Genomic DNA, 13,011 nt, shown 5'->3' with positions numbered 1-13,011 from the left:
CGAGGTTGATCACCCTCCATTTCTGTCTCCAACAGGCTCTTCCACGCAAAGCGCATCGAAAACACCAACCTGCTTTTCGTGGTGGCTGAGACGCTGTCCTGCAGCTCCTGTGAGATAGAGAGGCTGACCCAGGTCAGGACAGAGTGTATCCTCTTTTTGCTTAGAGCTCACAAAAAGACTGGAAAGTACCATCCATCATGTGCTGAAGTTATGTCCACCGTAGGCACTTTTTCTTAACCTCAAGCATCAGTTCAGGAGGAGAATCCATGTGAAGTACTGAGCAATGCACGCTATCGTAAAGGCCCAACGTCCTGCTTTGACTACAGTGCCTTAGTAAGTACACAAGTTCTGTTTCTGAGCTCACGTTAAGATGAGAAAACGTTTTCAGCTTATATGTAGAGTCAGGAACCTCTTGTAGCTTAATCACAACTACCCTTACGGGTGGAAATGGGCTGTTTGTGGGAGAAAAATGAACAAACCTGCATGTATGGGTCATGCACAAACCTTTTAAGACCGTTTGGTGAGCAAAAATGTTCATGCACATTTTTTTTATCTATGGGTATGCTGCGGCTGTCAGGTTGTAACAAACACTTCAACAATATGTATGGGTGGAGTAGGCGAGACCTGTTTCAAGCTGTTGTAATTTGAATTTGTACATCTGTAAATTGTTTTTTGTATTTTTTTTTTTAATTTTGCATTTTTTTTACCTATGCACAAAATGTAATATATGAGTTACAAATCAAGAAAATGCACCCACAAATCCAAATTTATATATATTATAAGTCAAGAATTAGGCACCTAGAAATCGGAGTGAGTCTATATTCTCTCCATATATTTTCCCTCTTTGACTAATTCAGGTCAGCAAGTCGTTAAACGAAGTCATGGAGAGACAGAAGTACCGCTGAAAGCGGCCATCGTTCAGACACAGCTCCTGAAAGAGATGATGAACCTCATCGTACTGGGAGAGTCTCTAAATGATCTCATAAACCCAGACAAAGATACGTGAATACTGACGCTTTATTTAGAGATCTTCAAAAATGAATAGCATCCGTGTCTTCCATGCATCGGAAATTAGATAAAGAGAGACGTCCAACATGAATTTTGCATTCTGTGTGAAGACAGCATTACCTTTTTTGGGGGTCGGAAGGAAAATCTCCAGGAATTTAAATGAAATGCATTTTAAAAAAAAAAGATTTTTATGCTAATGCAAATTGTTTTCACTGAACAAAAAATGTCTCACTTCAAGGTTAGAATAAGGGCACTAGCTCTCCACGTGGAGTGCACACACATCCAGAGATTTTCTTTTCATTTCCTCTGACAGAAGTGGATTTTCTGTTCTCTGTGTTTGCAGGAAAACACATCTGAATGTGGACGGGGTCATTCTTTGCAGTGCTCTGTGGGACTTCTTCTCTTCCTTCAGCTCATTCTTCTTCCTCTCTTTCAACTCGTACATGTGCAAACACTCTGACATTTTCCATCTCTTTGGGTTTCGGCTCGGGTCTCCTGAAGGTCAGATCAGACAGCGGCCGGGACTTCAATTATCCACTAACAGGCTCTGCGCATTAGAAGAAAAACCCCGGCTCAGCTCTTAGAGGTTTTGCCTTACAGCGTATGCATTTAGTGGTGTTTCAGGGCTTGAGTGCAAAATATAGGGAGGCAATCTTCAACATCTGCAGGTTACTGACAGCAAAGATGACATAATTTTACCTTGTTTTGTTTTTTTAGTGTAGCATCCCATCAAGCAAACGCTTAAAGTTGAGGATGCGGCTAAAGAAAACTCTGCAAACAGCTGATTTAAAAAAAAAATATGAAGTAAATGTCAGTAAAAGTCTGATTAGATCATAAAATTGCACATTTTTGCAAAGTGCTGCATTCCAACTCCATTGTTTGTAAGTGTAGCAGCATTTCTGTGTTTTGGATGGAGCTCAGTTAATGAAAATGCTTTAAAATGGCCCAAATCTGTTTTATTCTCCACACTCTTCTGATGTTCTTCTGAGATGCTGCTTGTGGTATTTTTCCGTGCCTGTTTTCAGTTTTTGCACGTGAGTCCTTCTTAGTCTACGTCTGTACCAACAGTACTAGATGCTTGTTTTTGCAGCGTCAGCTGTGATGATCCGAGAGCTTCGGCGCTGCGTTCACTCCAGTGCCCTTCGCTCCACCTCTGACCTTTGCCGGGACAGTTTCAGCATTGTTGATTGTGTTTCTGATCGACTTCCCTATGCTCTTCTAAGCACGCCTTTTTCTTGGAATCAAACTAGAGTTTTAGCAGAATTTGTAAAAGTTGATATTTTTCCCCCAAAACTATTTTTCTCACTGCACTATTACAAATAAGATAAAAAAAAGAAATCCACATTGATGGAAATGACCAACAATTCATGACACATATCAGAAAAGAAATATATCCATTGTATTTATTACAAGATTGTAACATGTTTGTTGAATTCTTGGTATGCTTTTGAAGTGCTTCCAGTTATTAAGAAGATTAAAAAAAACACATTTTGGGGTAAATCTTTATAGACTGCTACTTTTAAAATTGTTGTTTGCAATAACACCGTCTTTATTTCAAGTGTTCATTTAATGATCAGATGTTTTCTATGTGATGATGTCCTCCTGCCCAGAGCATGTGTTTATGTGTGACATCATTTGACATATTAGATGTTTAATTGATAGGACACACTTTTTCTTTCTTGAATTTGACCTTTGTCGTTAAATCTGAATTTCTGCACTTATGTCTGCTTCAGTGTTTGGAATGTGAGAGCTCTTGATGTTTGTGTTTTTTTCTGTCTTTGTTCACCTGAAGCAGTGACTTGCTGTGGAAAAGCATTTCGGTTATTGTGTAGGTCCAGCAGGAATGCTAAATAATGAGGCCAAAACATTGACTTTTTCTCCTTTTTCATTATTTAAAAAAACTCCTCCTTTTACATCAGGTCAGAAACACTCTTTTTTCACTTTCTGATTGTTTACTAAAGGCATTGTGGGTTATTGAGTCCACAGTGGAAATCCTATTAAAATATTGATATGATCCAGTCTAGTTAAACCATCGTATTCGATAACTTAACTGATATTACTACATTCCTTATGTTTCTGATATTAAATTTAATTAAATATTTTAGGGAATATTTTATATAATATTAATTTTGTGAAAGAATCCAACATTTAAACTGACTTTAATGATCCCTATAGTTCAGGGGTTTGCAACCTGAGACTCATGTGGTTCTTTAAATTCCACTGTGGCTCTCTGTCTGAAGAAAATTAAAGTGATAGTAGCCCTAACTTTCAAAATTAACATTGATTTAATTCACATTGTTAGGTTTATACATTTATGGTTGTGGTGCTCCTTAATTTATAAGATAAACTGTTGTTTTTTTTTTACAAGACTGCTGATTTTATAATAAATCAGGAGGCTTTGTGTTCTCTATTATTCCTCTACTATTTTGCACAGATTTCACTAACATGTTTGATCTTCTCTGATTGCTGTTTTTATGAGTTTAAAGTACATATTTTATGCTGCTCAACTATGTTTGTTAGTTATACAAAAGGGAGTTGCTAAGAAAATACATTTGTGTATTCTCTGTTCAGGTTAACAGTAGTATTAAGTAAGGAAAAGGACGACGGGCCACCAAAGTAAACCTAGAAAATATCAGGAGAAAATGTTTGATTTGTGTCGTTTAAATCTTTTTAGCTTCACTGGGATTATCCCTAGAATGTCTTTTATTTTGAAAGGAAGCTTTACGATTCTGTGTCAAAAGAAAAAAACAATTCACATTTAGAGAAAATTATTTTTCTCTGTGTTTCTGTAATGATTCATGCCAAAAAAAAATCATATATTTTAAAATTAACAAATGCAAAGCAACTATATAGCGGTAAATGAGATTGTATGGCTCTTACCAGGTTTTGATCAGTGAGAACAAGTATTACAGGTTGCAGATCCTGCTATAAGGAAAATGAGTAAACCTTGTTATCTAATTAGTGATTATTGTATTAACACGTTATAGGAATGTGTCATGGTTCTGAATTAGGCTGGTGTCTTAATCAAACTTTTGTCAACCAAATATACATACGAATTATATTTATTATTATTTTTTACTTAGAAATAATTATGACAGATAAAAATATCTCACTTCATTTTGTAAAATAAGACAAATCTTTTGTTTAAACTCTTGAAGCAACTGCCTGCTCAACCAAATGGGGGGAACATTTAGAAAACATGTTTTCAAAAATATTATGTGTCAAGGTACGGAGGCCCTAAAGGGACATTAAAGGAAAAAAAATCCCAAAAATTGAAGTAAAAATATATACATTTGCTGGTTACTAACTGGTGTTCACCAGAAAGTAACCAGAAAACTTTTTTTTTACTTCAATCTATTGAAAAAACTTTATTCATTTACTATCTAGTGCACACCAGCTACTAACCAGAACATTTTTATTTAAAAAAAATCAAGTAAAAAAAAAAAAAAGTCTGGATAGTAACTGGTAAGCACCAGATAGTAACTTTACAGAATCTCTGTGTATTTTTTAGAAAAAATAAATAAATACATTTCACTTCAGGTTTTTTTTAAACTTCAATGTCCCTTTAGGTGAAATAAGCATCAACATAAAAAAAAGAAACTTTTTTGATGTTTTTTTTTTTCATTTTTGGGCAGTTAAAAGGTTGAAGCTTTTGTTTATTTCTAAATAATATCGTTTTTGTTGACTATTTTTTTTGTTTATCCTCTATAGAATATGTCCTAGCTCTTGTAGATTATGTTATCTTTGCTTCATTTTTTGAAGAGTTGTTGAAAAGTTAAGAGAAATGTGATGTCCTTGAGACAAGTTTTTTTATTTTTGACTAAATTTAAACTTAAGTCAAAATGGGATCTTATTAACCACAAACATCCCACAGTGAGTAACAGAAATACCTTTTCCACAGTGACTCATTTGCTTTTGTCATCGTTTGATACTCCTGACAAATTCAGGAAAGAAGTTTTGTCTTCTTCCCATTCCTTTACCTGTTTTTGTCCTTCAACCTGGTGTTCCACCTTGCAGTGCCTTGTTGCACTCATCATTTTGGATAACAGGCGCAGCTGGATCCCCTTTGGTTTTGGACAGTTGTCAGATGACGAATTGCAATTGTCTGTTTTTCAAGAATACCAGAAGACAAACCGCTCATTATGAACCTGTTAGAGGAGCACAGTTGTGAAAGAGCACAGCAGAAAGGAGCTGTTCTTCTCTTCTCATGAACTAAAAGTGCTGCCCCCCCCTGCTTCAAGTGGATCATGTCTGCATCAGGGTTCAGGCTGACTTTCCTCTTCCGTGGATTTCCTCTTCTCCATCTGCACACGAGAATTCAGCACAAACTAGAACTGTGCTCCTTGTTTAAGACTGACTGAAATGAATGAATGTTGATGTGCAATATAACTACAGTTGTGCATCTCCTCTGTACCCGAGCATGGTTGGGACAATGAAGGCCTCGGCACAAGGAAGCTCTGCAGCGTTTACTTCAGGCTGATTTTTTTTCAGTATTTAAACAACACTGTTGTACTCTGGCAAACTCATTTTAAGGAACTCTTCATAGCCTCTATGTATTGCCAGGTCAATGTTGTTTTGTTTCAAATGACTTGTATTTATTTGCATGATATTTTGAAGACAGATTTCTGTAAATAGGCTGACGAATATTTTACATTCCTGTCCGCATTCAGCTCTCCGGCACTGCAACTGTCCCTTCTGTGGACCCTGCAGGCGACGATGAGGTTGTAAATCCAGCTTGAAGTTTGACTTCAGTGAAGCCTTCAGTGTTTGCAGATGAAGTCTTTTGCAGCAGGTGAAAGCACAGAAAAGTTAAGAGTTATGAGCAACATACTGCCCTGTGACTTTTCTTCTTTTCTTTAGGGAAATGATCTCCAATTTATGTTAATCAGAATAATTATCATTGTCTAAAAGCTGATACGACAGCGGCATCTCTTTCTTAGTTACCGTTGTGAAAAAGTAAATTTGAGTGTTTTTTTTATGTTAAATTGTGTTTTAATTTACAAATATTTCGCATTATTTGGGTTTTTGAATGAAAGTTTGCATTATTGGAACAGGTGGTGTTAAATTCTTGCAAAGACACAGGAAAGTAGTTTACATGGAAATCAGCAACACCGAATTTTGACTAATCTTTTAGGTCCAAGACATTTTATTTGCTGATTATCCAGCTGTATTTTTTTTTTTTTTTTGGTTCGCCGATGTTGTTGTTTACTCTGAAAGGTTTTCTTCTGTATTTGTGTCAGTCTTTAACCACCTCATTTTGTACAGACAGCAGAAGACGAAGGCTAGCTTTGTAAAAGATTTTCTTGGTCTCATTCTAAAATGGATATTTAAATGTTTATATCTGGTGAATAAATGCTATTGATATTTTTCACTTCATCTCTGAAAGATTATTGTTTTTAGTCATTTTTTTGTGAAACTTTTGTTTTCTTTTAAATCATATTATGCAACATCAAACTGAGTATTTTTCTGTGCCTTTAACATTTCATTTTCCCTCGATGCATTTCTTTCTTTTCAGTATTTGCCATATTTTCTGGATAAAAAATTAAACCGGAGTATAAATCACAAGAGCAAAAGATGTTTCATCAAAAAGAAGGAAACCATATATAAGTCGCACTTTGGTCATGGGAAAAAATAAAAACGAGAATAAAAATGTTTCAATGCAAATTAGAAAAATATCCAAATTCAAGAGGAAAACAATCATGTTCTCTCGTTTTTCCTTTTTTTTTTTTAATTTTTTTATTTAAAGACAATGTCAGTACAATATTTTGTGCAATACTTAAGACATTCCAGAGACAAACAAACAAATAAAAAAGAATGAAAAATATAAACATACATAGTCAACAAAAGAAATAAAAAAAAAGAAAAAGTGTGGGATCAGAAGCAACAAATACAAAAAGTTTTAATAGTGTAATTGTTTTTCTTTACATATTTTTACATTTTCTTTAGAGGCTAGATATAATCTAAGATCGGTTTCTTTACAATTATTTAAAAGGCAACATTTTTTTTTAGCATTTTTTCTTATAAATATAGTATTTTGCCAAAATTATAAGGTTAATTATATATGCTTCATTGGAGAATCATGTTCTCCTCCATGTTTGTTTTGGACGACACTTCTTCTTCTGGCACAGTCAGAAGAAAATACACTGCCCTCTAGTGGTAGTTAGCAGAAAATACCGCTAAAGGGCAACCGGTCGCTAGTGGGAAAAATAATGAATGTATTATGTATGTATGAATGTATTTATGAGTAAAAGTCGCACTTAACTATGAAAAAACAACGACTTATACTCCAGAAAATACGGTAATTCATTTTACACCAAAACTCCATTTAGTTTCATCCTTTTTTTCCGACAGGTTTTAATATTTTACTTTGTTTAAGACATTGAATGTCAATGCTCATTTATTTAAAGTAGCAAATGTTGAGCATCGTGCCTCATAAAAGACAATGTGTTATACATTATATAAATGCAGCACATGCTCCAGCACACAAGTCAGAATCTGTTGAACTCCAGTGAAGCATGTCACATCAGTGTGCCTTGCACTGAGCCGCTCTGCCTTTGTTTCATGCAGAGGCCCTCAGCTGTTGTGGATTAATCCACGAATTTTTAGCAGACTGTGTGAGGACAAGAAAAGAAATCCAAGAGCGGAAGACGCTGCACGCCCGCCGTGGACATGCGGTCCCACTGTCAGTCAGTGAGAATATCAAACAGTAAGTAGACTGAGGTCCTCGGAGGAAAGATGATAGGTCATTGACACTCAAAGCTCTGAGGTGCTTGGTATGTTTTGGCTTCAGTGACTCCATAAACCAACAACAATGGCAGCCTGCTGTTCTCTGTGGTCTTGTTTGGATGAGTTATAACTCCTTCCCAGCAGGCATTGTGCCTTGATGCAGCTTAACGAATTACATCAGACCACTGTTGTTTGTTAGAAGTCTGAATCTTTAATCTCTAATATTCTGAGTTTGTGCTCAAGAGCCCAATGCTCAAAAACTAAAGAACAAACCGCAGAAGAATTGAATCTTATAATTTGAAAGGTCTCATAATACATAAAATAATGCATCTTCTGCTTTGATTTTTTTAAAATTGTCTGCCAAAACATTACATTTTACACAAGTTAAAGTTGCTGGATTTCAGAAATATTTTTTCCATGATTCTCTGATCAGAGAGAACTTTTTGTCCCACTGCTCAAAGATTTTCACATTTAACTAAACCACAAAATTCATTTCAAGCAAGAATTTGAATGATCAATGTATCTATGCGTTATTGCACATAAACATGCTATAAAAATTAGATTTGAAGGGGTTTATTATTTTTTTTTATTGTTTATTTGATAGGGACAAATACAGAAGAATATAGATCATTGTATTAGAACAATCTGATGCTTGTATTACAGTGTTTATAGCCGTGGCTAATTCACAACACCTGGTGGAGATTTTACTGAAAAAAAAAACAACAACAAGCAGCGAAAAATGAATGTGTAATATTGTAAACTTTTAAAGGTGAGACCTGACATCAATTAATTTTTAAACTGTCTTAAACCATTTTCCAAATCTTTTCACTACATGAAGCACAAGAATGCCCAGATATTGTCTATTTTTTTTATTTTTTTGTTTTCCTACTGCTTTTGTCTCATTGACTGATGTTATTGACAGATATACTTGAAAAAAGAATAATAAAAAAAATCCTGTCTATCAGAATGGTCAATAAAGTTTGTTTAAACAAAAAAAGCTAGCTTGATGCTACAATCTTACACGCACGCGCGCAAACAGACCTCTCAGGAAGTGAGAGGGGGAGGGGTTTCTCCGAGCCAACAGCCCCGCCCGCAAACCTGTTTTTCCAATGAGTTAGCTGCCGCTGAGCGTGAACTGTCTTAAAAAAAAAACCCCGACTACAGCTTTTTTTATTTTAGCTAAAAAATGTCACATATGATTAAAAGACTAGGAACGATTTTACAAAAGAAAAACAATTGTTTGGAGTGGGACCTGAAGGGCCGAGGAATTAACAACAAAGATCTCCCCTCACAATGAGAGGTAAGTGTTTAAATTACTATTAAAATTCCCATTGTCAGATTGACACTGTAAAGCTCAACATTTCAGCTCAGTTACATGCAGAAATTATATTTAGAGAAAACAACCAAAAACAGATGTCATATGCTATGCTAGCTAATGTTGAGATGTACTTTAGCTAGGATCTTCAAAGCTGTAACTTTCAAGCCTATAAAAAAACAAAAACTGTTACGGGGTTGAATCAATGGTAAGGGCTGAAGGTTGTACTCAGAAACAAAATAATGTAGAATTAAATAAAATATATTTACATTAAATTGTATTGGAAGGGACAAGCGATTAGCATGAAACTGGAACATTTTGTTTCAATAAGTTTAAGAAATCATAATGTCCTGTTGTTACTGGGTTACTTTTCAAGCAAACTCACTAATTAATTTCTAATAATTTTATGATTTTATGACTGAGATTGGAAAGTGCACATTAAGATGTTCAAATAGTCCCTCATCTGTTCCAGTGTTCAGAAACACTATTTTTTTCTTACTTTTTAGAAACGGATTGCAATTTCCTGTAACAGATTGAAAGAAAGTTTTATCTTCTTCTTTATTTTGACTGTGAATGTAGAGACTTCAAAGCATATAGTGTGACACATGGAGGAGTAGGCGGAGAGTGCACAAAGATGGAAGGACCTAAAGCTGATCTCGCTCAGAGTCTCAATATGTGCAACATTCAGGACTCTTACCATGTAGAATTAATAAAAAACAGACATGCAAAAGGCTGCAAATGAAATTAATACATTTAATTGAGGTAAAATGTGTAAGCATCAAGTTTGTCAAAGTTAGAGTGGGTTGTTGATGTAGCATTAAGTACAGTAAATTAAAAAAATAATGCAGGTCAAATCTGGGAACTTTCTGTGAGGAGTTTGCATGCTCTCCTCGTGCACGTTTGGGTTTTCTCCATGCACTCTGGTTTCCTCACAGAGTCCAATAACATGCTTTATAGGTTAATTGATCATTCTAAAATGCCCATGGTGTGCCTGTGTATGTGTGAGGTCCCAGAAGGGACTAATGACCTGATCAGGGTGTGATCCTGCCTTCATCTAACAGGAGCTGGACTAGCTCCAGCCCTGTGACCCAAGAGGGATTTAGCAGGTTCTGGAGATAGATGGATGTTCACTCATTTAAACAGCTCAGTCAGAATTTGCTGTCAGCAGCAGCATGGTTTGATGGAAGTGCCTTACCTTGTATTAAAAACAAATAAAACTAAAGCATGTAAAGTCCTCTTTAGCATTTTTTTTATTATTCTGATGCTTAGTTTTAAAACTTCATAGCATCTTCTCTCCCAATTGACTGAGATTTGCATCAACAAGCATCAGAACAGGTGCTGCTAATGTGGTTTCTCTGGAATTTATTTTGACATTAAAGAAGCCTTGAAGTTATTTTTAACTGGGATGCATTCATGAGACCAAGATTTCCTTTAATCTCTCACATAAAACAACTTTACAGACTCACTGTCTTTCAGTAGTGAATAACAGCAAAAGAAAATTAGAAAAAAAGAATTTGTCAACCTTGAACTGTATGTGTGTATTTCTGGCATCTGGATTGTTCTGGATTGTACTAAAAACATTTCATTTCCCTCTGGATTGATAAAGTACTATGTTGTTGTGTTTTGTGATGGGTAATGTTTTGTTGTGCTTATGGCTTATCTTTTCCAAGTATCTCAACTTTATCTCATCAAAGTCTTGTTTTCATCGAGGTCCGGATGAATTCTCAATTCTTATTGGCTGCTGGGTGTGGACCAAATAGTAATAATGTGTAGTAATAATGCACACCTTCTTTTTGCTTCATCTTCTGGACAAAAACAAACGGTGAGAGGTGAAATTTCTCTCTTAATTGATGCTTTACTGTGACAATCAACATTTATTGCTTTCTCAAGCCAGTGACCCAGTGGCGTGTTATGTTACTATGACAAAGTCCCAAATAGTCTGCCTTTTGTGAAAAAGCAGTCTTAACCAAAAAAAAAAAAAAAAACAACACGAATAAAATACAAAAAATTTTCGGCAACCATGGTACAAGCAGGATAATGCCCTTGAAAGTGTGCATTATCAGAAATTAAAGGGTTACCAAAGAAGGCAGTTGGAGGCTGACTCCATTCTCAGCCCAGATTTGAAAAAAAAAAAAAAAGCCAAAAAGGAGCGATTCTAGTGGAGCTGGACTAAGTGGCAGAGGTGTGGCTTGGATCTATGATCGACAGTTAGGTTAGCTTCATAAAGCTGCAACTCCAATACCTCGTTTCAACGCATAGGGGGGAATACACAGACTGTTTTTGACTATATTTTCATGAATTAAACAAGTTTATTTTAATTTGGCAACAACTAATAGACAGCACTTTAAAAGCCCCATTTATAGAAGTCAACAGCCAAAAAAAGTTGATTTAGGGTTTGGTTACCTTTTAAGGCACACTGTGGAAGCATCCCTCTTCAAGGCGTGCTTTAATTTTTGATGATGCACCATTTGTTGAGCATTATTCCTTACTTAAACCACAGTGAGCGGGATCTTCTAGAGGGAATGTATTTTTCCATCTTCAATAATATATCCAAGCTAAAATGTTTCATCATTATTCTCATGTAAAGAAATTGTTATTTGCCAAACACCTAAATGTAAGAAAGATTGAATTCAATGTTTATCCCCAGCATTGCTTTCTAAGATATTCGCTCCTACCCCATTACTATTTTTTCTGAATTACTTTGCTGCATCAATGATTTGCTGTAAAATAATTCACTGACTACAGGTTATAGGTTCAAATAATTTATTAGGAGTTTACAATGAAAAGTCATATTTTATGATTCTCATTTTATCTCCTATTAACATTTCTTCTCATTCTTCCGACTCCTTTGCCTGAAACAGAAAAGAAAGACACATGAAGATCTTCGGTTATGAACGATGAAATCCGGCATTTTTCAGAATTTAGATTTACTTAAATAAATTTGGATTCAAACATGAGTGAGATGTTCATGAGATAAACTTATTTGCTAACCTTTGTTAAACACATTAGTGTTACTTACTTTTCCGATTTCCCGGCTCTTGGCCCTCAATTTGTTGACTTGCGACTCAGCGATGTCAGCACGCTCCTGGGCTTCTTCCAGTTCGTGCTGCACCTTCCTGTACCTGGTCAGGTGAGTGTTGGCCTGTTCCTCCTGAGAGCAAAATTGTCATACAGAACTTCAATTCCATGGAGCAGATTTCAGTACAAATGTGTATGTTTGTGTTAATAATGGATTAGTATTTTATTTTGTATTTCCGTTCCAGTTCACAAACGGCCGTGGCTTCGCAGTTCTCTTATTGATTTTTGCTGAATCTTTAACATTGATTTGCATTTGCTGTGATAAAATTTGAGATAGTGTTATGTCTAATTACATAGTCACATTATTTGTTGATAAACAAGGATTTTTAATGGCCTGTAGCTATGTTAGTAAGGTAAAAATGTCTGAATCGAAGTCATGAACTGGAAAATGATAATTTATATAAAGGAAATTATATGATTGAGCCAGGGTGGGGTTATATAAGTTCACTTCCTCCCACTCAATTTAAAGCCATCCATAATTTGATGCCTAATTATCTTATGTCTGAGGTATCTTTGTATGGATGTTTACCTCTGTTGATTATACTTCACATAGATTCTTGTTTGATTGCCTGAAATAAACTATTTCAATTCATTTGGTGCAGAATGATAAAAAAACATACAGCTTCCTCAGCCTGTCGCTTGTAGGCCTTCACTTTCAACTGCAGTTTGTCCACCAGGTCCTGAAGTCTGACAACGTTCTTCTTGTCCTCCTCAGTCTGTATTTTAAATTGATAAAATCTTTTTTAATATTTACATCTTTAAAGATAGCGTAAAAACCTAGAAATCTACTTCTTACCTGGTAGGTGAGCTCCTTCACTCTTCTTTCATATTTTCGAACGCCTTTAATTGCATCCGCTCCTCTGCGCTGCTCAGAATCAACTTCA

At 35.4% G+C, this 13,011-nt stretch overlaps 2 protein-coding genes and 1 long non-coding RNA gene across 4 annotated transcripts in view; 2 read left to right on the top strand and 1 right to left on the bottom strand.

Annotated features, from left to right (window-relative positions):
- The window catches only part of LOC112144693 (voltage-dependent calcium channel subunit alpha-2/delta-2), a 45,687-nt gene extending 42,761 nt beyond the window's left edge, over positions 1–2,926 (top strand). For both annotated transcript variants that reach the window (XM_024269364.2, XM_024269365.2), the window contains 3 exons: positions 36–145; positions 251–333; positions 1,352–2,926. In XM_024269364.2, the coding sequence (XP_024125132.1) occupies positions 36–145; positions 251–333; positions 1,352–1,468 (310 nt within the window). In that variant the 3' untranslated portion in view covers positions 1,469–2,926. The remainder of the gene's footprint in view (positions 1–35; positions 146–250; positions 334–1,351) is intronic.
- A 4,513-nt stretch (positions 2,927–7,439) lies between these two features.
- LOC118598797 overlaps positions 7,440–13,011 on the top strand; it is a 23,059-nt gene continuing 17,487 nt past the window's right edge. Inside the window, exon 1 of the long non-coding RNA XR_004947952.1 lies at positions 7,440–9,034. This is a non-coding gene — a long non-coding RNA (uncharacterized LOC118598797). The remainder of the gene's footprint in view (positions 9,035–13,011) is intronic.
- LOC112144692 (myosin heavy chain, fast skeletal muscle) overlaps positions 11,796–13,011 on the bottom strand; it is a gene marked incomplete in the record, with an annotated part of 10,369 nt that continues 9,153 nt past the window's right edge. The window contains 4 exon segments of the mRNA XM_024269363.2: positions 11,796–11,901; positions 12,069–12,200; positions 12,748–12,843; positions 12,924–13,011. Coding sequence (XP_024125131.1) covers positions 11,881–11,901; positions 12,069–12,200; positions 12,748–12,843; positions 12,924–13,011 — 337 coding nt within the window.

The sequence above is a fragment of the Oryzias melastigma genome, linkage group LG5 (genome assembly GCF_002922805.2).
Source record: "Oryzias melastigma strain HK-1 linkage group LG5, ASM292280v2, whole genome shotgun sequence".
Taxonomy (NCBI): Eukaryota; Metazoa; Chordata; class Actinopteri; order Beloniformes; family Adrianichthyidae; genus Oryzias; species Oryzias melastigma.
The sequence above is the reverse complement of the archived record's forward strand: the minus strand, read 5'-3'. Positions and strand labels throughout refer to the sequence as shown.